The sequence below is a fragment of the Strix aluco genome, chromosome 15 (genome assembly GCF_031877795.1).
Source record: "Strix aluco isolate bStrAlu1 chromosome 15, bStrAlu1.hap1, whole genome shotgun sequence".
Classification (NCBI taxonomy): Eukaryota; Metazoa; Chordata; class Aves; order Strigiformes; family Strigidae; genus Strix; species Strix aluco.
Genome location: NC_133945.1, coordinates 17,963,686 through 17,985,893, shown reverse-complemented (window position 1 = coordinate 17,985,893; position 22,208 = coordinate 17,963,686). Strand labels below are relative to the sequence as shown.

The 22,208-nt window shown below is 41.4% G+C and overlaps 2 protein-coding genes across 3 annotated transcripts in view; one reads left to right on the top strand and one right to left on the bottom strand.

Moving 5' to 3' along the window:
- CARHSP1 (calcium regulated heat stable protein 1) overlaps positions 1 to 21,377 on the bottom strand; it is a 72,458-nt gene extending 51,081 nt beyond the window's left edge. The window contains exons 1-2 of one of the 2 annotated variants that reach the window (XM_074840394.1): positions 21,342 to 21,377; positions 6,452 to 6,629 (exon numbers count right to left, since the gene is read on the bottom strand). The gene's annotated coding sequence lies outside the window, so the exon portion shown is untranslated. Of the gene's footprint in view, positions 1 to 6,451; positions 6,630 to 18,191; positions 18,249 to 21,341 lie in introns of those variants that run through there. The other variant, XM_074840393.1, reaches the window with a different exon arrangement.
- LOC141930082 (lipopolysaccharide-induced tumor necrosis factor-alpha factor homolog) lies at positions 8,597 to 20,960 on the top strand. Its single transcript, XM_074840400.1, has 5 exons — positions 8,597 to 8,667; positions 16,686 to 16,804; positions 19,030 to 19,095; positions 20,222 to 20,381; positions 20,852 to 20,960. The coding sequence occupies exons 2-5, from the start codon at positions 16,699 to 16,701 to the stop codon at positions 20,958 to 20,960; spliced, it is 441 nt and encodes a 146-aa protein (XP_074696501.1). The 5' UTR covers positions 8,597 to 8,667; positions 16,686 to 16,698.
- Positions 21,378 to 22,208: the final 831 nt, after the last annotated feature.

The following is a 22,208-nucleotide window of genomic DNA, read 5'->3' as shown; positions in this document are numbered from 1 at the left end:
TTTTACTATCACCAAACAAAGGGATGTTTAATGGTGCTCTCAGTAAGCCAGAACAGTTTACTGTTCAAGTGAATGACATGGTAGCCCAGCCAGCTAGGTACCAAGGATGGTACACTGTGCACAGGCAGAATACTTGTCACTTCATGCCAAAAAAGTGTATCAGTATGGTTTTCACTTTACCATAGTGATCACAACTAGTAACCTCTCCAGGGTACATGACTTCTTTTTCATGTCATCATGCCTGCAGAATAAGGATTGCATTAAAAAGGGTAGAATTTTAGCAGTTAAATAGGATTGAAACCCAAAATAGCAGAAAATTGCTTTAAATTACTCCGCTGAGCACAAATGACTTGTAAATTCAGGAGGGACATACACCAACGTAAGGACGTGTTTTCACAGCCTGACAGGAGAGCGTTAAGCAAGTTCTACAGTACAGCAAGTACCTTAACAACCATCCTACTTACAGCTGATTTCAGGATAATTCCCTCTCTGATCTCCTGTACTACTTCTGCACACCTTTAACTCTCTAAGTTCTTCTTGGCATAGTTCCAGATAGAGATTGATAAACATTTGAACATTGCTGGACAACGGTTTCAGGAAATCATTTGAGGCAGAGGACTCTAACTTCCTCTACAGTGACCTAGCACGTCTTTTGTTTCCATCAAGAAAAGCACTGCATATAAAGTAGATGGGATCATTTTCATTAGTAAGGACTCGATACCTCAGCCGCTGCTCAAGGCTCAAGGATAGGCTCATTGAGATGTGAGAGGGCTGTGGGAGCAAGTCCAAAAATAGCTTTAAAGGTATGTAAATTATAAGGAACAGGATTATGGAGGACTGTAGGCCCCAGCCCCAAATTCGGTCAGGAAAAAAACCCCTTCATTCTGTCCCAATACAGATATTTGAATGGCGTATTTTGAACTCAGCAGTGGAAAGGATTCATAGCTTTCAAATGGTAGTCTTCATGTAACACATAGTGAAACAAGATACTGGATTAAAGACTATTTGTGAGTGACCATTAATAAGCAATACTGTTACTTCTTATATTTTTGATAGAATGAATGGTAAAAGATCTAAGTAGATGGCTCTGGGGTTTTGTGGGCTTTTTGGAGTTTTGTTTGTTTTTGTAATTCTGTAATTTTGTTAATTATTCTGTAAAATCACTTAGAAGCAGACATTTCAGGATAGCAAATATGAATACATTTAAACACGAGGCTTTTAGAAGTGAGAAAGAGACCTGACAGATTTGTATTTGTTTTGTCAGTGACAATCAGAGAGATCCGGACCAACACAGACTGCAGGTGGCAGCATGCAGTAACCCAGTTGCAGGGTGAGCTGAGCCCAGATGAAAGCCAGTAATGGGGTTTGTTGGTTTTGAATCCATGTCCTCCTCTACTGCGAGTGCTTTGGTATCTGTACAATTTCAGGCTGAATTTTCCATGTTAATAGAGTATTGATTCTAGTAATTAATGTATCATTGTTCTGTATTTTATTTTTTGACCTTTATGACTTTGCTTTCTACATATTATTGTCACATTCTCGTATAACTGTAGTTGCATACTTCACAGGTAACTTGTATAAATTACTCTTTGCCCAAGGCCATCTTTATCAACACACCAGCCACACAGAAAAGCTGTTTTATCCTTCCTGCCAAGTACAGAGGTACAGGGAATGCTGTTCTCCCTAAGTGAAACCTCTTTTCTGGCAGATTTTTGTTAAGTGCTTTGGAAGCTCAATCAAGGGAAAGGTGTAAAAAAGACGTGATCATCTACTGTAAAAAGGGAATATATGTTCTCCTATACAATGTCATTCACTACTTACCAAGCAATCAAAGTCATCTTCCAAGAAAATCTCAGCATAGGAATTTCAAGAATGCTTAGAATTTCCCCAAGTTAACCGATCACCATTTGTATCTTTGATTATGTCAGTAGTTCAGCCATAAACCAACCACAACTAATATCAGCTGTGCTGGGCTCTCTCCATGTTTTTCCTTTTAGATATCATGCTCTAACATACCTCTTCTTTCAAGTTAAGAAATTGAAGGAAGATACAGGAATTAAATGTTTGAAGTTATATTCTTCTCTTAGGGAAGAAAAAAAAAATCAGTTTCAGGTCATTTTATTTGCTTCCAAGAAGCTGAAACTATTAGTATCACACAATCATAGAATATCTCAAGTTGGAAGAGACCCATAAGGATCCGATCCAATTCCCTGCTCCTCACAGGACTACCTAAAACTAAACACAGGTCTAAAAAAAAAAGAAAAAAATCTACACGTGGTCATAAGTTATACATGCTGAAAATTGACAAAAGGGTGCATTTGGCAGTGCAGCGCCCCGCACTGGGACTAAGGCTAATTATTGTCCCAGTTCATCAGGGGACTCAAGAGCCTCTGGGAGCCTCCCCCAGGCAGGCACTGGACCCTGCAGCACCTCCCTTACCTCGGACTCCTCCTGGCTGCAGGGACCTGAAGCCCCTCTTCATGAGAGACAGCAGGCAGTGGGATTCTGTGTACTTGTGCCTTTCATGTCCTTTTCCCTTGTAGTACCAGATGGGTGCACATTGACCTTTTTGTGTCTGGCAGGCTCCCCTGAGGGGGGAGCAACCTCTAAAATATTTTGACTGCACTCGGAACTATTGCTTGCAAAGCCTGTGCAAAGTCAGCACACTCTTTGCAAAGGAACAGATATTTTTGGCCTATTTAAACTATGTTCAATCTCTTTTCCACTTTTATAACTAAAAAAAAAGTGGAGTTCTAGGGACAACTGGAATACTGAGATACTTACTCTCCTGACTGCACCAAAGTTTGTAATTAGATAATAATTCAGTCATCTGACCACATACTCTTTCTTACATCAGAACATCTCAGGCTTGCAAGCCAGCTCTAGCGATCAGCTCTTTCCAGCATCTCAGCCCTTACCATTGAAGTTAATTACTTGGTTGTGGATAACAAAATTTTCAAAATGACCCTGAGGGCTAATGGTCCAGCCCTCTTCCTTCTGAGATCAGTATGATGATCTATAAGGTGGTTTTGTCATATGCATCACATAGATGGAAATCCTGTTGAATGCCATTGTCTAGAGAAGTCAGAAAGCCCATTAATTCAAGCAGAAAATTTTACAACTCTTGGACATGTCAAACACAGCCCAACTGTATAATCACCAGTGTCAGCACCACATTCATGCCAGCAGAATGGGCTTTGTCCTCTCTGCATGAAATTTCTTGATTCTGTATTTTTTCCAGTCTGTGAGTCTACCCCTTCATGGTTCTGCCTCTAGCAGTTGTTAAGGTGTGATAATAACCAGTAGATGCAATTTCATTCTTATAGCAGGATTTCTCTGTTGTATTGTTTCATGCTGTGGTCCATTACTCCAAGGCATGAAGAGCTCAGCAGTAATCTCACAGCTCCCAGCTGACTTCCTGGAGCCTTGCCGGCCTTGTCCAAGCCAAACTGTGTGGTGCCAGGTTGGAAGCACAAATATTACTGCTGGTAGCAAGGATGTATTAGCATGAAAGTAGAATATTCACATGTTGTGAATATGAGGACTTGACTTCTGAGCTAACAGGACAGAAAACCTTGAAAACCATTAAGAGCCAAGCTGGTCAAAAAGAGCAAAAATTAACAACATACTTTAAATAAATTCTCCATCAATTTTGAAATGTTCTCACTGACTTTTTCCATGTACTGTTTCAAAAATATGATTTTCAAATACCAAGTTAGGATTGTTGATATTTTTTAACATCTAAAAAAAAGAAACAATAAAGCATTTTTCATAAAGGTATCCCTTGCAAACCAAAACAAATGTTCACTCATTTTTCTTTGATTCAGTGATTAACTTTGAATTAAACTGTTAAGCTTTTTCTGCCTTACATCATCAATGAGTAAGACTATGTGAATGCTACAACCATCTTTCTGACACCAGGTTCAGAGTTTTTAGAACTGTTATATTAAAAGGACAAAAAATGAAATGAAAATAATTACTTTTGTGCTACTAACAATACTAAGTAATGCTCCCCACTGTGGGTAGGCACACAATCCAGCTATAGCAGGTTGGGCTTTCAGATCAGATTAGTTGCAGAGCATACAGTGATTTTTCAATTTCTGCATGGCACGTGGCTGGTTCTCTTTTCTACATCTTTTTTCAACAGGCAAATTACTAGAAAAAGCCTACGGAAAATTTTTCATATTGGAGATCATTTTTCATTTGGAAACCATTGCAAATAAGTGGTTTCTGCTTTGGTTTGAGCTATGTGCCACGTGTCACTCAAATATTTACTTTGCATATTAAAACAACTCATCTCTAGATCTTATCTGAAAAGAATGATGTTTCATATTTGAGTCACTCTTATCCTTCTTGTGTAATCAGTGCTCTAAGAAATATGCTGCATTCAGATACCAAACAGGACAGGCAAGTTCCCAGTCAATAGGATGTAGGCTCAGTTATAGTAAACTGGCGTTTTAATTGGGAGAGGAATTTTTTCTGCCTGCACTATATTTATGGCAGACAATAGCAGGGATATTCACAGACATTGAGGTTTCCTGAATTACAAAACAATTCCAGCTCCAGGTACCACTGACTGCAAATACCTGCTGGTGTAAACAGGAGTGGAATTGTATGCACAAGGTCTCTGCTTTTTAGAACTGGAAGGACGGTTCAGATTTTCCTCCAAGGAAAGGACCTTTATTCATTGTTAGTTTTCCAGTAGCAGAGAAGCTATATCAAAATACAGGTTATATGTAATAAAATCGCCATTCAACTTTATTTTTGTCATGCTTTAACAAAGGTTTCAGTCAACTGGGCTAGACCTTGAACACAAAACAGCAAGAAAGAGACAATCATGCTTCAAATAACATATGAGCTATTTAAAAGGGAGCAAAGGGAGGAACACATCTCAGTTTCATCCACCTACAAGTTAGAATCACAGCATGAGCCAATTGGCTGAGTCGCCCCTAAAGTCAATGGAGAGATACAGAAAACTCCACTGTGTTCCGTTCCACCCTCATACGTGGTGTGAACAAGGCCTCGACAAGGAGGAGAGCTGCCCTGCCGTCTGCGCTGCCCTGCCGGGTGCATCCTCAGGATGCTCTTGGTCCTAGGCCAGGCTCCAAACCTCCCAGAGCTTTCACTGGGACAGCTTCCCTATGACACTGCTTTACATATGGGCCTGTGTAGGGCTCGATAGCCAAAAGTGCTCTGGCTCCACCAGCAGCTATGCAGGAATCCCCAGGTGAGGTTTTACACTCTTTATCATACACAGTGATCCTTCTGATCTTAACACCATGGTTACAGCATCCACAGTCAGAACTAGGTCTATCAACTATACACAGGAAAAAAAAAAATCTTTAATCCAGTTGTCCCACGTATGAGAGACTGTAAGCAAAAATAAGAAAGAAGCCCCAAAATAATTGTCAGTGTAGCTCCTACACACAAGAAGAGGCTATCTTTTGTGATGATAGTAAAAGCAATCAGGTCTTGATGGACTCATTTATAATGATTATTACACCCTTGTTTTTCTCTGATAGCATACATGATATTCAGGGGACTGATATAATGATTCAAGGGGATGGATATAATCTTTCTCTTTGCTAAGTATCACACTGTTCCTCTTAGAGCAAACAGTGTAATTAAGATTGCAAAAGAAAGCCAGTGATACACATGTAAACAGAAGTATAAAATCACTCACTTCCCCTGCAGGCTGAAGAATCACGGTGAGGTTGGTGGGTGACCACAGCAGGGAGAAAAGCATGTATGGCAGGAGACAAAAAGATATTTGCATCCTCTCATCTCACCTATAATAAAGGCTGAAGATGTGAGAACATGTGCATGCCCAGTGCCACTTGGAACAGGTGAAACAGAGCTGCCTCTCAAGTGAGTGCCTGCCTCCTGTACGCCTGTAAACAGCCCTAGGAGCTGAAACAACTTCTGGTTCTTTTATGAGTGTCAACTTGGCAGTATGTTAAGCATATTAAAGCTGTTGTAAATATTTAAGCACTTAAGCCGCCCTACACCACAGCAAGAATTTCTCGTGCATGAACACTTTTGGATGCACTCATGGTTTCATCGCTGTTTTTCCTCTACTCTTCAGGGGGGAAAAAAAAAAAAAAAGACACCCCTCCCCAAAGAAATGGGCCCTTTCTTCCACGGATTCATTTCCTGCTTAATGGCAGTGTCTCTGATTGCAACGTTACAGTCACTGAAAAGCAAGGAGTGAAAGATTTCAGGGCTAGTGATTATCATCTTCACAACATAAACAATATACATAATTACTTTTATATATCATCATGGAAGAGGGGAACTGTGGCTGAGTCTAAACTGTGCCCTCCAGAACACCCAGTATATGTTCAGAAAAAAAATACTTCATTAAAAATACATAGTCTCACAATATCCTGCCACAAAGAAATACTAATCTGATATGCAACCCCAGCCATCCTAAAATCTATCTTTAACCTACCTTATCAAGTGATTCCACGAAGACAAGAAAATCCAGTCTGTGCCAAGTATCCACCCGGTTCCCCATGTTGCTGGGCAGGAGCAGAAAGGGGAGGGAGGCAATCCTGTACAGACGGCCCCTGTGGCACACATCTTGGTAGCCATTCCTCTTCCCAGTCTCACATGCTGTGGACACTTAACTTGAAAACAGAGAGAAACATACGCACTTTTTGGTATCTGTGGCTCCCCAGTATAGTCTCATTCCTTTGACTTATCCCATATTTCAGCCTCTTCAACACCTTCTTACTACCTGTTGTATTTAAACACCATAGCTATACCTCTTGACTTTTAACATCATCAAATATCGTCAGTATCCTACCATATTTAGCCATGTACATGGGAGTGATCCTCATCAGAAATGACCAGTGAACCCTCAGAAATAAACCCTTTCCTGAGAAAATGTCAAAATAATATATGTCCCCAAAGAATTTCAGTTTCAGTAAAGCAGCGTTTTAACATCTCTATTAAAATTAAGTTGTGTAATAATATTCTGATCAGTCTATTACTCCCTTTACACAGAGAGAACACGGAGGAGTGGAAAACTTGCCCAATATCACACAGGAAACCTGTGAAAGAGCATAGATTTGAAATGCAAAAATAGGATCAGCCACGGTTACTGTCAGCCATCTTTTCATATTTTTAGTTTAGCCTAGAGATGTGTCTCTTGTCAGGGGAGTCCACAACTACTTTGATGGTGGTTGAATGTAAGTCATAGCACATGTGCTGAGTCTCCATTCTTGCCGGTGAGGCGAATCTGAGCAAGTGCTCCGTACCTGGTCCTTCAAGTCCGGATGATTCCATGTGCTTGCAGGTGATGTGCTTTCACCATTAACATGAAACTATCCATTAACAACAAAAATCTCTGTTTCAAAGAGTTTTGCAAATTATGGTGACAAAAGAAACATAAAAACTTGGAGTGCTCAACTGTTCACATTCTTCTTCCTTTACCCACTGACAGTTTCTCAGCTGTACCTTACTATTTTGCTAATTATTGTGCAATCCTGACCTCTCAAGGTCAGGGGCTTCCTGCACTGCTGCAGCCCTTTCTTGAGTAAGCCTTTGTTTGCCCAGGAGCTGAGTGAACAGCATGTTTTGGATGGGCGAAGTGAGGCCCCTAGGCAAACCCGATGCATCATGCTCTCTCCTTGTCAGGAGCACTGCAGATGGGTTCCTGATGTGGAGAACAGTCTGCACGGGACAGTTTCACAGTGGGTTTGGATGAAGCAAGAACGGTCCTTACTAAGAAGTTCATGTGGCCACCGTTACACTTGGAGATGCCAAATCTGTGCATCTGGGGAAGGTGTTTTAGTTTTTGTCTTTGTTTCTCACCATCCAAATATATTTTAATTGGCAATAAATTAAACCAACTTTCCCCAAGTCAAGTCTATTTTGCCCAGTATGGTAATTGATAAGTGACCTTTACCTCAACTGAAGAACAATTCCATCTTATTTTCATCCCCTGTACTGTTGAGGAGGAGACTGACAGTGTTTGAGTGGGCATCCAGCAGTTGGCCAAGGTCAACCCACCACAGAGACAAAGCATCTATTTAACCAAAAGTCCAGTTTAGCTACAAACCTAGTTACCAAGAATATCCTAGCTATAATGTCCATGGTTACCACCTTGCACAGATATATTTGTTGATCTAAGCACAAAAATTTAATTGGTCAGGAATCATTAACTTTGACTTTGATAACAAAATCAAAGAATCATCAACTTTGATAACAAAATATCAGAACCCCATATACAACTGTACTTTTCATCATTTTCTGTGATGGTGTGTATAGAAGCACAATGGCTTAGGTTGTCCTGTTATTCCCATGCTTCTTCTGATTGTCTTCATGTAGCTTTCAGGTTACCATGAAGTAAAATTTCTGGGATATTGGAAAACTATCCGTGAAAAAACTCTGATGCAAGCCTGTCACACAACATTCCTTTTCCTGCAGAGCAGGTGTGAGCAGTAGGCTGGGACTGCTGGTGAACTGGGGTAATTATATACTCTACCCACCTGACTCGCTCGCGTCTTCAACTGGATAAGCTACTGAGGCATGACAGCAGGTCATGTCACTGCTCATGGGTGCTGCTTTCTTTCCTAGACACAGCTGCATTCCAAAGACATGGATGAAGTGATCAACTTTTGAAGCACTTTTGCTCCCCAGATTTACCAGAGCTACCTAAAGGTAAGAGCTTTCAAATTACTTGGGATCAATACTATGTTTACTCCTTAGGAAATAAGGAAAGGGAGGTGGCAAGGACTAAAACAGACAGCTCGAGGAGTATGACAGCTGTGGCTCTTGGTTGTAAATGTTAACTCTTTATGATTAAATTGTCAATCTTTCAAAATCTGCAAGCTCTCTCTGATGTCCCTAAAATCTGGAGGCTAAGACTCTTCTCAGGATATTTTAACTTTCTCCTAGAACAGACCAGAGATGGAAAATAGGAAAACAAGCTTTCTGATAAGGTGAAGATGAGAACAGTAATAAGAATGGAAAGTCAAATGAATGCACCATAGGAAAGCACTTAGCTCATGCATAAAAGCAGGGCACACACACCTGCTTCCTTCAAATGAACGTTTGACTAACATAATAACTTTGTTAAGAGTTGCTAAACCAGGTCCAGATGCTACATGACACATTACTTGAGCAGTTCTATCAGTTTTCAATTGAAGGACAAGTTATAGACATTATTTTTACATGGGTATAAATGAAATGCTGGCTACCCATGTTTCAATGCTGTCAGTAAGGCAATGTTAATCCATAAAAGAATTAAACGAAAAGATGGCAAACATCACATTTTAAGGTAATGATGAAGTGCTGGAAGCAATTGCATAAGACTGCCCTCAATTCCGACAGCTGACAGGAACATGAAAGACAAAATTGTGTCAATAGAGGACAAAGGCTGAATCTAAACTCATCATTTCCTATCTTCTGTTGTTTGCTCAAGCTTTAAGATGAGGCATAACCAAATGTGGACCATGTCACTGCAGAAAGGTCGCAGTGTCTCCCTGATACAGTGTCTCTGTATACAAGAGCTGAGCAAAATCAAGACTAATTTGCTCATCATCACTGTTGCAGAACAGGAACTGAGCCCAACATTTTTCCCCCCCCAGTCCAGGTTAATGCACAAACCACTGGACAATACTTCCTTTTAGTGGTTAGTGCTCTATTTTTTGAATGATAATTAGGGAGGGACAAGTTCTTACACAATCCCAGGGCCCAGTTGTGCTCATCCTTCAGAATAAGGGCCCTTTAAATGTGAGTGAAGTTGGTCATCTGAAAGGAACCAAAGGATTCTACCTCAAACAGTAAATTAAGGAACAAGATTCAAGAGATAGATCTGGTTTGTATCAAAGGTTAAGGCAGAAATCAGTGATGAAGCTTATTCAGTATTTTAATTAATAACTTTGACAGAAATATAGGAGTGGCTAATAAAAAGTATGAATGAAGAAACAAATTATGGAAGCAGAAAATCTATTACACAGAATGAGAAAGCCTAGAGAACTGCTGTGACAGAATTCATATGTATTATAATGCTACAAAGCAGTCCATTTAGAAAATTATATCAGGAATTTCAGCTACAAGCTGGGAGTTCATTAGTACAAAATGACATTGGAGGAGAAAGACCTACTGCTGGTTAACGACAGCATAAATACAAACCATCAGCACGATACGGCTGTGGAAAAGAAAAAAGTGCTACTGGATTATTCTAAAGACAGCATTTCCATTAAATATAAGATGACATTCATACCATTATATAGGCTGAGGACAGAGCTCAAGAAGGATGAATTCACTGTACAGAAATGAGAAGGACTCAGCAAGATTGCTTAGCCCTGTGAAGGAAAGGCTGCACAGACAGAAATGTTCTCTGGGCTGGCTTGGGAGGAGAAGGTTTTTCTATAAAAACATGATGCTGGTACAATAACAAACAGCAATGAACTACCATGAATAATTTTAGGCTCAAAGGTTTGTGAAAGTTTACAGTATTTTGAACTGCTTTAGAGGTGAGAGCAACAGGAGCAGTAAATGTACTAAATTATAGACCGGAGCTGCCTTCATGAAGGAATAACCCGACATAAATGTCTGACCTGGGACAGGACTGGAAGATCCAGGGAGTCCCTGCTTATCCAGCAGTCCACATAGGCAGGGCCAGGCTCCATCTGCATGCACAAGTACTGCGGGTGCCTGCGCAAGCCCAGTAACCAGACAGCCAGCCCTCTGGGCACCCATCACGGCAAATGAACACTGGGTTGCACTCTCGAAAACAAAACAAAAACAACCCCCCAAACCTTCCAAGTCTCTTTGTGTCTGTGTCACCATTTACAATATCATGAAGGAGAAAAGGTTTTCTCCAGAATGGAAAAAGCAAAGAGCTCTTTCTTCCTCAGTAGAGCTCAGTTCACCAACATTTCACTCTTTAGTATATTCTCCCTCCTGATTTTGTGAACAATTGTTATGCTAGTTTTACTCTAAACTTCCATGTAAGCCAGGGGAACCTGGATTACACATAAGTCTCTCTCTTCCCACATGAGAGGAAGAGAAGCAGTATCTACACAATGACTTTCAGGGTTCTGCCCAGCTCCCTGGCTCAATGACATCCTGATGACTTCAACAGATGAACCACCAATTTCTTCCACTGACCACTTCAAGCAGTGACCTTACATATTGGCTAGTGAGTCAGTGCAGTCAACAGACAAGCCAAGGGAACCAGGTGAAGAGTTTGCAAGAAGTACAGTTCATGTTCAGTTGAATCCCCCATAGCTACATCCTCTCCATTTGAGAACGGAAGATGGTAGCCTGATACAGGCTTAAAAGCCAGAATAACTGTAGGATTAACATTAAATTCAGGAGTAAAGAACACGGAATTGGCAGAGCATCCTTTATCTCATTGAAAATGTTGTCTACTTCACACATCCTGAATACGTTTTACTGTCCAACTTTTAATTTGCTGCCAGCAGTCACCTCCTTTATCCTCTATTTTAAGGATAAGAATAAACAAATACCTGAATCCTGCTCCCCAACTCTTTGTTTATCTGTATTAGAGCTGGAGCTATTCCTTCCTGAACATCTGAAAAGCCTCAGCACATTGTGAATGTTGCCATAAACGACCAACTCAGGGCTAAAGGGAAAAAATCTCTCCACTGAGGAATTCAGTGTTTCATTGTTAGCCAAAAAACTAGCATTAATTGCTTCAATAAAGTAAAACAGAGGCACTCCATATTGTTCAAGCCACAGATGTAATTGCATGCCAGCAATGGCATTTTATGGTCACTCTTTAAAATAGCAGAAATTGAACTTGTCTTATAAACACAGCTGGAAGGGCTAAATGCCCAAGAAAACATTAAACTAGTGATGACAGGAGAACAAGAACACATTACAGCAAACAAAGCCTTTGGACTAGTATCCTACAAGCCAACAGATCACTGGTGAAAACTGCTCTATCTCCAAATGTCCATGACATCTGAAGATCAGTTACTATAAAGTTTCAGTGTTAATCTTCCAAAATACAAAACTTTTGAATGTATTACCCTATCTTCTTCAAATACCTGAATCACTTAATGTTTTCTCCTAAAATCCATGTTCCCTTTTTCTGTCTCTGAACCTGCTCTTACTGAAGTCAATGGCAAATCCCACACTGATATCAGCTGGAGCTGGAATGGAGATTAAACACTTTTCCTATAAAGTCACTGCCTCCTGTCCTGCCCAAGATTCTGAATGCCATCCTGGTACATGACGCGATAGCCAAATACGATAACCTCCTGCCAGATGACATGATCCAGCCCTTATTGCCAGCTGTAGAACAGACAGGGCACAGAGACAGCCCTTTGCAACTTTAGTCCCCCTCTCACATATCCAAGCTGTCCCTCCCTTTTCTCCTCTGCTCCCAGAAGTGCTAGGTATTTTATGCTGTTACATCCATATCCAGGTCCTGGGAGTGACTCCACTGCTTCAACTGTAATAGAAGACAGGCCAGTGCCAAGCACTTCTGAAAACTTTTTAGAAACTTCATTTGGAGTCTGCAGTACGAGGCCAACAATTAACATTCTTGCTAAAACAAGCTTCAGTTAAATAAAAAAAAAAATAATTCTGTAAGTCTTGATCAGCTTTCACAGATGTACCACATCATTTTTTTAACTAGGTCAATCTACTTCTGAGGAAGAACTGCAACAGAACAGAATACCAAGGTAAGGGAAATGTTACCTGGACTCTGACACACATACATCTGCCAAATTCCATCTGCCTCCTCTCCTTTTCACACTATAATTTCTGAATCTGAATTGAGAAGAAAGTACTGCAGTGAACTTCTATTTTCAAATGAAAACGTAAATACTTCATTGGCACAGGCTCACAAGACTAAAACAAAGATGTATCAGCACTCAAGTAATGACATTTCTGAAATAACTGTCGAGTAGCTCCCAGTTTGTGTTCTGCTGAGCTGTACCTAGGTCAAAACTGACACGAATCCCACAGGACTCTCCAGGCTCATGAACGCTTCTATTTCAAATACTACAATGTCATCTTTGAAGAAGTGTTTGTGGGAAAAGCGTATTTCCAACGAATTTGAAATCAAACTGGAAAAAGTATTTCTGAAAGGTGAAAAATTATTTACATAGACAGGGCTGTCTCTCTGCCCACCACTGCAAACACGCAGCACCTGAAAAACCTTTCTGAAAAATACCACAAAGAGGGAAGGAGTGTCATCATTCTCTTTGCAAGCATTTGAACCATACATGGGAGGCCAAATAAGAACTCTGTCAGGACTCCTGAAAACACTGTCCACCATGTGTCTCGGTTTCCCCTTTACAAAGCACAAATAGCAGTGCCTGTGACTCTGCAGGCACACGTCAAGCTATTCTCATCTGTGGGATTATTTAGCTAGCAGGGACATTTGGGAGGGAACGTGCAGAGGTGCTGGTGAGAGCTGGAGAGTGGGGCCCTGCTGTGGAATTTTGCAGTTCAGCAGCTTTGCTTGGCTGCATGACAACTGCTCTTCACACCAGAACACAAGTGCCTGGAGCAAATCCAGAGGAAGATGATGGAAACTGCAGTTGCCCATTCTCCCCTAGGATATGTCCTTCCTGGAACATAAAGGCTTTGTCATTTCCACCTTCCTTTCCCTGAACTGGCTCTTTGTGTATATGCCTCAGGGTGTGATTTGCTTTTTTTTTTTTTAATACTAATTTCCACAGGACTCAGTGAGCTTTATTTTCCAGTGCAAACTGATTATACCCTTACATAGAAAAGACTGAGACTTCAGAGGAGAGAAGGCACAGACTTGCTTTGGTGTCCCTGGGACTATACAGATAAACCAAGCCCCCACTTCAGGAGTGCACAAGGGTCTGCTCTGCCCTCACAGAGAACTCCATTTGCTCAGTGTGACTGCAGAGAAGACAACTTACATCACCTCCCCAGCTATTAAGCGTGGGCCTCCTAGATGTTACTGGTTTCTGGAGGGGAGTTTATAGGACATTTTCCTATGCTTCAGGAACTGCTGCCTGATATTTCTTCTTACGACTTTTTCCTACAGGGTTACTAGCACTGTCTGTTCTCTCCCATACCTTCCTATCCAGCAGATAATCACATCTGACAGTCTCTAGCTCTCATCTATAGCAATAACACTTACAAGTTTGGGGGTCACAGCCCCAAGAGCTCTCGGGCATCACAGGCATGGTTGCAACCAAGAACAGAGAGTAACCACTTATAGGCCAAATGAAAGGATCTACCGAGTTGCATAAAACACCCTCGAGAATGCCTTTCCTTGCAGCATTCCGGCCCAGAGGGTATCTAAACCCCTGGTACTTTCTCCCAGGTAGGCTGAAGAAACTCGTGCAGAAGCTGAGGCCCAGCTGCCCATCCAGTTCTCCCAGCTCATCTGCTCTGGGGCAGGTCCTCCCTCACAACACACAGAGCTACTGGCAGCACTATCAGAGGCACATAACAAGACACTGGAAGTGAGCAAACCCAGGGTACCAACGTTATCAACAGCCTATGGTCCACAGCCTCTGTGCTTCCTGGCTCTAGTACATCAAACACAACCCGGTCCAGTGGGACTCCCACACTACTCCTGGCTCTGCTGCTGATTCACTTCTGCATCTCTTGTCCTATAAGACATTTAACTGGGGATATTACACTAATACCTCACTGGGTGGAGCAAGGATTAGTCGGTGTTTGCCTGCATTCAGCTGTTAACTTGCAATGCTCTCACTATGTTAACCATTATTATTCCCTCCTACTCTGTGCCTCATGACAGGCCTTTTGCCTGGACCTATAGTCACTGGATGAAATTCAAAAGCTGTTTCTTCTTTTTCCTGTTTCACAGTGAGTGAAATGAATTCATCAGAAGTGTCACAAACTGACAACACCCAGTATTTAGTACATGGTGTTTAAGTACCAAGACAGCAATAGGCCAAAAACTTGAAGAGACTCCCTATAATTTTGCCCGCTGATCCTTGTGCCAAGGAAACAGCCCTTGATCACCACTGGCTAATGCAATATTGTCTATCATCACACTCCTGAACCCCCAGTTACTATTGACACACTGTCTTTCTTCTCTGTAGATCATTACTCTCCCTTGGCTCTCAGCTTCATCTTGATTCTCATCTTTTTTCTTCTCAGTGGAATCTTCGTGAAGCTTCAATAATGGCCTATTAATACCTCTGACACCCCCAATCACCTGTTTGAGCTTCTTTATAACAAGTATACGAAGGTGTACCTTTCTCCATCCCTCCTCTCCAATCCATACATTAGCAATTTTCTCCAGCATCTTTGGCCTTAACATGGCCAATGCTGTATTTTTCATTTTTTCCCACACCATCCTACCTAGTCCCTTTATTATTCATTCTGCTACCATTTTCTATATCACTTCCCATTCATTCAGATTTGTGAAAATTACATCACTTCTTCCTTAGTAATATTTTCAAATTCCTTCTTTTCTTCCTCCCTAAAAGGACTGATGCTTTAGCTCAGCACTACTAATCCCTCCTCTTTTGATCTCCCCCATACATATTGTCCTCTAACACACCTTAAAAACAGACCTGTTGAGCAGCTTGCCTTGTTCAGCAATTTCTATCCTACTCTGGTTTGACCTCACGTATTCAGGCACCTTGTGCCGACTTGCCAAATGTTACATTTCTCAGTCTCTGTTTACTTAACAATATGACCCCTCACTTTTGCATCACCAGTGTGTAGGCACAGTCCTGATCCAAACCAGGGAAGGCGTCTGAACAGTGACACAGGACATGTAGCTGGAATGCAAGGAGCTATGTGGAGTTACCTAAGCAGCCAGCGAACCTGCACCAAACTAATTTAGCAGCTCCTCACAAACATCTTTGCTCCTCTTTCCCCCCAAACTGCCCTTCCTTGCTGACCTATGCAAAAGCCTGTAACTTTCTTCTGCAAAGGACTCCTGTGGTTAACGTTAGTAGGAAATCAACCAGTTAATACTAGTTCAAGGCACAGCTAGGAATAATTAACATCATTCCATTTACAGTAATACAAACACACATCTCCAGCTGTGTCCTATTACTCCCACTCTCCTTTATTGTGAGGAACAGTTCTTGCTAACACCTGCAAAACACCTATATTTCATGACCTGATCTTGTTCAGAGCCTCAGGCAGCGCAGTCATATTTAATAATGATCTTGCCCAACAAAAGTGTGTCACACTAGTGATGAGACGATAGTTTCACAGTACAAAACTGGTCACAGTAATGGTGATGATAAGGTTGCACAATAACCCGATGAAAGACAGATCCAAATTGCCACTGGTTGCACTGTTGTAGGCTCTGACTTAATGACAGATGAAGGTTTTTCACAGGTGCTCCAAAGCCTGCCCTTCCCCTCCTTGATTATTTTGACAATCCATAGAAAAAAATTAGGTTAACTTTTCTGTAAAGGTAACACTTTCAGTCACGAGTTTACACACTTTGAATGGCGTGTTTTCTGGGGGAACATTTTTAGCTTTCCAGCACAAAGAAGTATGTAAAGATGGTATTTTCTGCTCTCCCATCCCATCTTCCTCATCATGAAGTGTAACAGGAACTGACTGCGCTTCAGTCTATAAAAAAGGCAGAATATGAGAACTGCTGATTTTCCTCTAAGTAAAATCTGAGTGTGAGAACTATGAATTAGAAGCAGGCATTGACAAATACAGGGCACTGAAAGTCACTTACAGTAGATTTTATTTTGCACTACTTTTGGCAGGTAAACTGCGGAGATGCCTAGTGAGAAGGGACGCGTGGAAATTCCTATGATTATGTATGAACCGCACCATGAACCCTACATGCAAGAACCCTCTGCACCAGAGTACTGCAGCCAAGGGGGTAAGCAGAATTCACCAGGAGGGTTTTGGAAAGAGCACCCTCGTGACGGTTGTGTGGCAAACGCTGCTTGGTTTCCAGAGTGTAGCTGAGCGAGCTCATAAAGGACCAAGCTTTGCCAGGACATGATGAGTTTAGAAAGCGTCTGTGCCAGCATACAAAACCCAGGGTTGGGGTAGGCAAGTTGGTAGGATCTCCTAACAGAAACATCACTTAAAATGGCAAAAAATATTTTTGTTTAGTTTTTTAAAAAAACACACATGCTTTATTGGAAAAGGAATTGCAGTAATTGCATTAGGAATATGAAATTGCAATAATTTCATATTCCTAATGAGCAAATGTTCAGCCAGCAAACTTTGTACATGGACAGGCTATGTCTTGCTTAAACTGTAATTTAGTTTTGCAGAGGACGGGCCTTTTCCCAAATGCTCCTGCTGCCCTGAGCTGCCCTCCCTAGATGAGTCAGTTCTGCAGCCAGATTCTATAGGGATGAACCACCTCTACCCATTGCTGTCTCATGGTGAAACGTCATGACTGAAGTGCTGGCAATTCAACTCAACAACTGCAAGCGGGCACCGACAGCTGCTGCTCTGCTGGGTTGGCTTTTTCCCTCTGAAACTAGGCATTGCTCGCACGCCTACACCAGTATCTCACAACACTCCTTTGTCTTCTGCCTGTTCGAGCCCACGCTCATTGAAAGACACACTGAGATATCAGTGATTTTACCTTTGTTATCTTCCTGCTATTGAGGAAATTGCCATTCAGACAGGACTGGAGCAGAAACCAGAATGGCAGGTCAGAAGGTGATTAATAAGTCTAGATGTGTCAGTACTGGGCCTCTAAACTTGACTCATTTTCAGAGCATTTTACTCTGATCAGCTCTCTCTCTAAATATTTTTGTCTTCAAGGACCTCTCTGGCCTCCTTCTAAAGTCAGAAGAGCTTGGAAGAGGTTGGAGAGAAAAAGTCTCACTTGTGAGCTACTCAACCGAGGGACAGGCACTCAGCACATCTAACACCAAGTTGCAGGGTCCTGTCCTTGCACAGGAAGCAGGTCCTTCACAAAAACACACCAAGTGATAACTCACTTGTACTAAGCACGTTCCTTTTCTAGATCAGAAGGAAACTCTTTACTTTTTAATTTTTTGCAGAGCTGTTTTACCACAAATAACCCCCCCTCCAAAACAAAAGGAAAACCCAAAAACTAAACACACCACAACCACCATTAAACCCAAATGCCATTGCAAATCTCTCTCACTTTTGGCAAGCCATTCAAGGAAATATTGCTAACATTTTTTCAACTTTGCCACTGTATTTTGTCTCACTCTGGAAAATTCCAGGTTTGTGTCCCATTTTGTACCCCTGTGGGCTTATTCCCTGGTTGGACTCACATTGTTTCTGAAAGGCTCAGTGGTGCAGGTTGGACTCCCACGTCAGGGCTGCTCTGCTTGAGGGTGAGGGCTTCTCTGATGCTGTGTGGCCTTGGCCAAACAAGACTTCTCACAGGGACTGTCCTCCTGCTGCAGGCCAGTCTGGTAGTTTGATCCACATCCATGCTAGCTAGCTGTAAAGTTTTATACATGAATTTATTTTGAAAGTATTCATGAATGTATTTTTTAATACATTCATTTATTTAATGCTCAGGTAGGCTGATTGCATTCTTAATTTGTAAGATTAGTAAAAGAACTAAAAAAGCATGAGGTGTCTTAGTCACCAGCTTCCCTTCTCCATAACAAAAGGAAAAAGATCTTTAACTTTTTTCTAGAACAAAGGGTATGATTAAATTACTTGGCTGGAAGCTGAAGGAAGATAAAATTCAGACTAGAAAAAAGGTTCTAAATACTAATAGTAAGGAGAGTAATCACTGAAATTAGTTAGAGGTACTGTGAATCCTTTATCAATGGAGTCCTTAATTTAAGTCCAAATATCAGTCCAATGTTATGCTGGAATAGATGTAGTTACTGCTTTTGTGTTGAAAAAAGGATTTGGTTTCTCGGCTTACATTGTGTAGAAAGTGAGACTAGCTAGTCACTGTGGGCTCTTTTGACTTCAAAAAATATATGAACCAATCCAGTAGCATTTTTATCCTGTCTTGTACTTCACTGAGCCATGTCAGGCCTCCCCTGCGAGGCACCTCCCCACGCAGTTTCTCATCAGACTCCGCACAGGGCTTTCAGGAGGCAGAAGCTGTATGGATTTTCACGTTTTACCCTGTTTTTCTTTGCATAGGGGTTTATGAGTATCCTTCTCCCCCACCTTATTCCTGTCGAGAAACAGCCACCCTTGAGCAACCAGGTAAGTGCCAGGGGACTGTGTTTCTAACAATGTTTGTAGTTCTATGTGCTAAGAAAAGTGAAATGTTTTTAGTTTTAAAATCAACAGAGAAGATGGAGTTTTCCGACCCAATCACAATCTAAGAGGCTAGAAAATTTCCCTAGAAATGTTGAAAGATAAACTGAGAGACTCAGACTTGTTTCTCCAGCATTAGCCAATCTACAGAAGTACCCACTTTTTTTAAAAGCAGCTAGGAGCTACAACTTTCAGAACAAATAATTTCAAGTCCAGTGGATTTTCCTCTTCCTGCTCTAGTCACCTTTATGGAAGTGGAGAAGGTCAAAGGAGACTTTGAGGAAAGGCCTCAAAGAACAGTCAAATAATATCTCTTACAGGAGGGAAGGAGACACATACGTTTTTTAAAATCCCTAAGACCAGAAAGCAATTAAACTCAGATATGTTATATCCTATCTAAAAGCCAATACCTTCCTACTCCTGAAGTTTTGCTTCATGCTACAGTGTCAATGTACCCTTAACTTGTTTTAGGATGCTTAAAACAGTATTTTTTACTGAGAACAGTTCTGAAAAAATACCTTTCATGTACCTACAAGGGGCATGCCCCTCAAGGAGTATGGTAGTCAGCTCCAGACTGAAAAATCATGAGGGAAGCTACAGACTCTACTAACTGGGGACAGCACCAGCATCCAACTGATGACATTTGTATGTTAATTACTTCAATGAATTTCCTTTAACTACTGAGAAGTTGATCCAGGAAGCTCTTCTATATGCTTCAAATCTCTTCTTTAGGGAAAACATGCTTTTTCATATTATTTTCAATATCAGGAGATAAATTCTCAATGTCAGAGTACGCCTGCCAGTGGTGGAGACTGCCTCACTATGGGGATTATCCCACTGGCAATTCCCCGTATATGTCCTTATCTGAGTAAGTACCAGCTGCTAGTAGAAGCAACATACTGGGGTACACAGAACAAGCAGTACAGTGGTTCTTATTAATACACCTGAAATCAATAACAGTAACATAGATCAGCCATGTTAAGAACCTACATTCTCCAATTAAGACTTCATAACTTGTCAAAGATTTCCCGTGCTTCTGATTTTGCTGCTTCTCATTTCCTTTTGAACTCAGTTTACATGGTGTCTCAGCCTCCGATCATCGTAGCAGGAATCTTCTCAAGCAAACCAACATCCACAATATGCCCTTCCTGCCGCCAGCACATCACCACACAGGTCACCTACAGACTGGGCAGACTGTCCTACCTTCTGTGCACCACCTTGTGTATGGTTGGGTAAGCTTTCGTGTATGCTTGGAAGATTTTTCATAGCAGAAGGTTAAAAAGAGTCATTAAAAAAATAAAAAGTTCTAGATAGTGTTTATATAGACAGTTTGCTCTTCTCTACTTGGTAAGAAGTCATTCTGTCCATTCTAGATACAGTCATCATGGCTACAGAGGATGAAAACTTACTAATTTTAACCATGTTATTACTTTTCATAAGACAAGCAAAAATTAGTACAAGATTGCCTACTTCCCTACCGTAATTTAGAATCAAGCTCAGAATCAGACTAACGCATAAGAGGTTAGCAGTGAAGACACTTAATTTTTGGAAGATACTTTAAACATTAGAAGACTTGGTAAAGAACTGGACTCATGCAGTGAAAAGGCAGGCAAAATAAGGCAGAGAAAAAGCACAAGTGTAATCAGCAGAAAGAAAAGTCAGTAAATCATTCCATGCATGTCCATCTCCTCTTTGGGTGTAGGTGCTGTTTTGGATGCTGCTTCGTACCTTTCTTCGTGAGGATCTTCAAGGATGCAGACCATTACTGCCCATGCTGCCAATTTCATATTTATAGATACAAAAGACTATAGAAACATAGTTTATGCAACCAGATGATGTCAAATCTGTTTCTTAATGGCATAAGATTCTACACATAAAACTACTGCTAAGAAACGTATAGGACTAGGGCTAGGTTCTGCAGCTCCCTGGCTGGTGAATCCACCTGGAGTTTACCATCACGTGGTTGGACTGACTTTAAAACAAAAAGCCTCAAAGACTAATTTATAGTGTCACTTGAATTCATCCTCTATTTGAATCGTTGTCCTGAGCTGTGAAATGACCAGCTAGTGAGTACTTCAGTGCTACTACTCCTCCTCTTAAATCTCCAACCCTGCTGGGACACACTCTTCTGAACTTTTCAACCCATCAGTAACCAAAAGGTTTGGACATGCACATTTTAGGGAAGCACTTACCTTCTATGCACTTGAACTGACTGGTCGGGATTTCATTGCTCTCTGCTCTTCTTCATATGGGACCTACCCCTGCAGGGCTGTGGGTGGTACAGCACAGCTGATTATTTATTAATGAAATACTAAGTTATGAGACTGTCTTTACTGTGTTATATATGAGTTAAGAAAATAAACCTGTTATTGTTAATACTGGCAACATATCTCCTGTCTGCATTGCCTGTTGCATCCAGAGCAGAGACGCAGGTCAGACTGGGGCACCTCCTTTACATGAACAAACCAAGAACCAAAGGGCAAATGTATAAAGAAAAATCAGCAAGCGCAGCTTGAAAAAAGTCACCAAAAGCACAACACAAGGCCCTCATTTTACCTCTCTGCCTTCCCACAGGCAGGGCATCATCTCCCAAACAAGGACTTAACTAGGCTTTACACTGTACAGAGAACTCTTCCAGTTTTCATCCAAAGTCACTTGTAAAATCCAATCTCCGTAATTACTTGCCCGGAAGGTGCCTAGACCCTCCTCGGCACTGACAGCAGCAGCACTTGCTGCTGTTCACTGCTGGCTGGAATGATAAACAGGATAGAAAAAAACCCTGTATTTCAACCATTTAACACCAATAATTTCACATTAGTACCGTACCTGTTGTGGGAAACTGGGATGCGTGGCACACGGCACTCGGGCTGCTCCCCCACCGCCGCGGTTTATCGTGGCTGAGGTGCCCTGCCCGCGCGCTGAAGGGTCTGGAGATACCACAGAGCTAAAAGAACTTTCAAAGTTCCCACTTAACCTGACGTTAAGTTTGAGCGCACTCTTTGTTTCAGCGGTTTGGTCAATTTGAGCCGGAAGAAGAAGGGTGTGACCCTAAAGAGCTG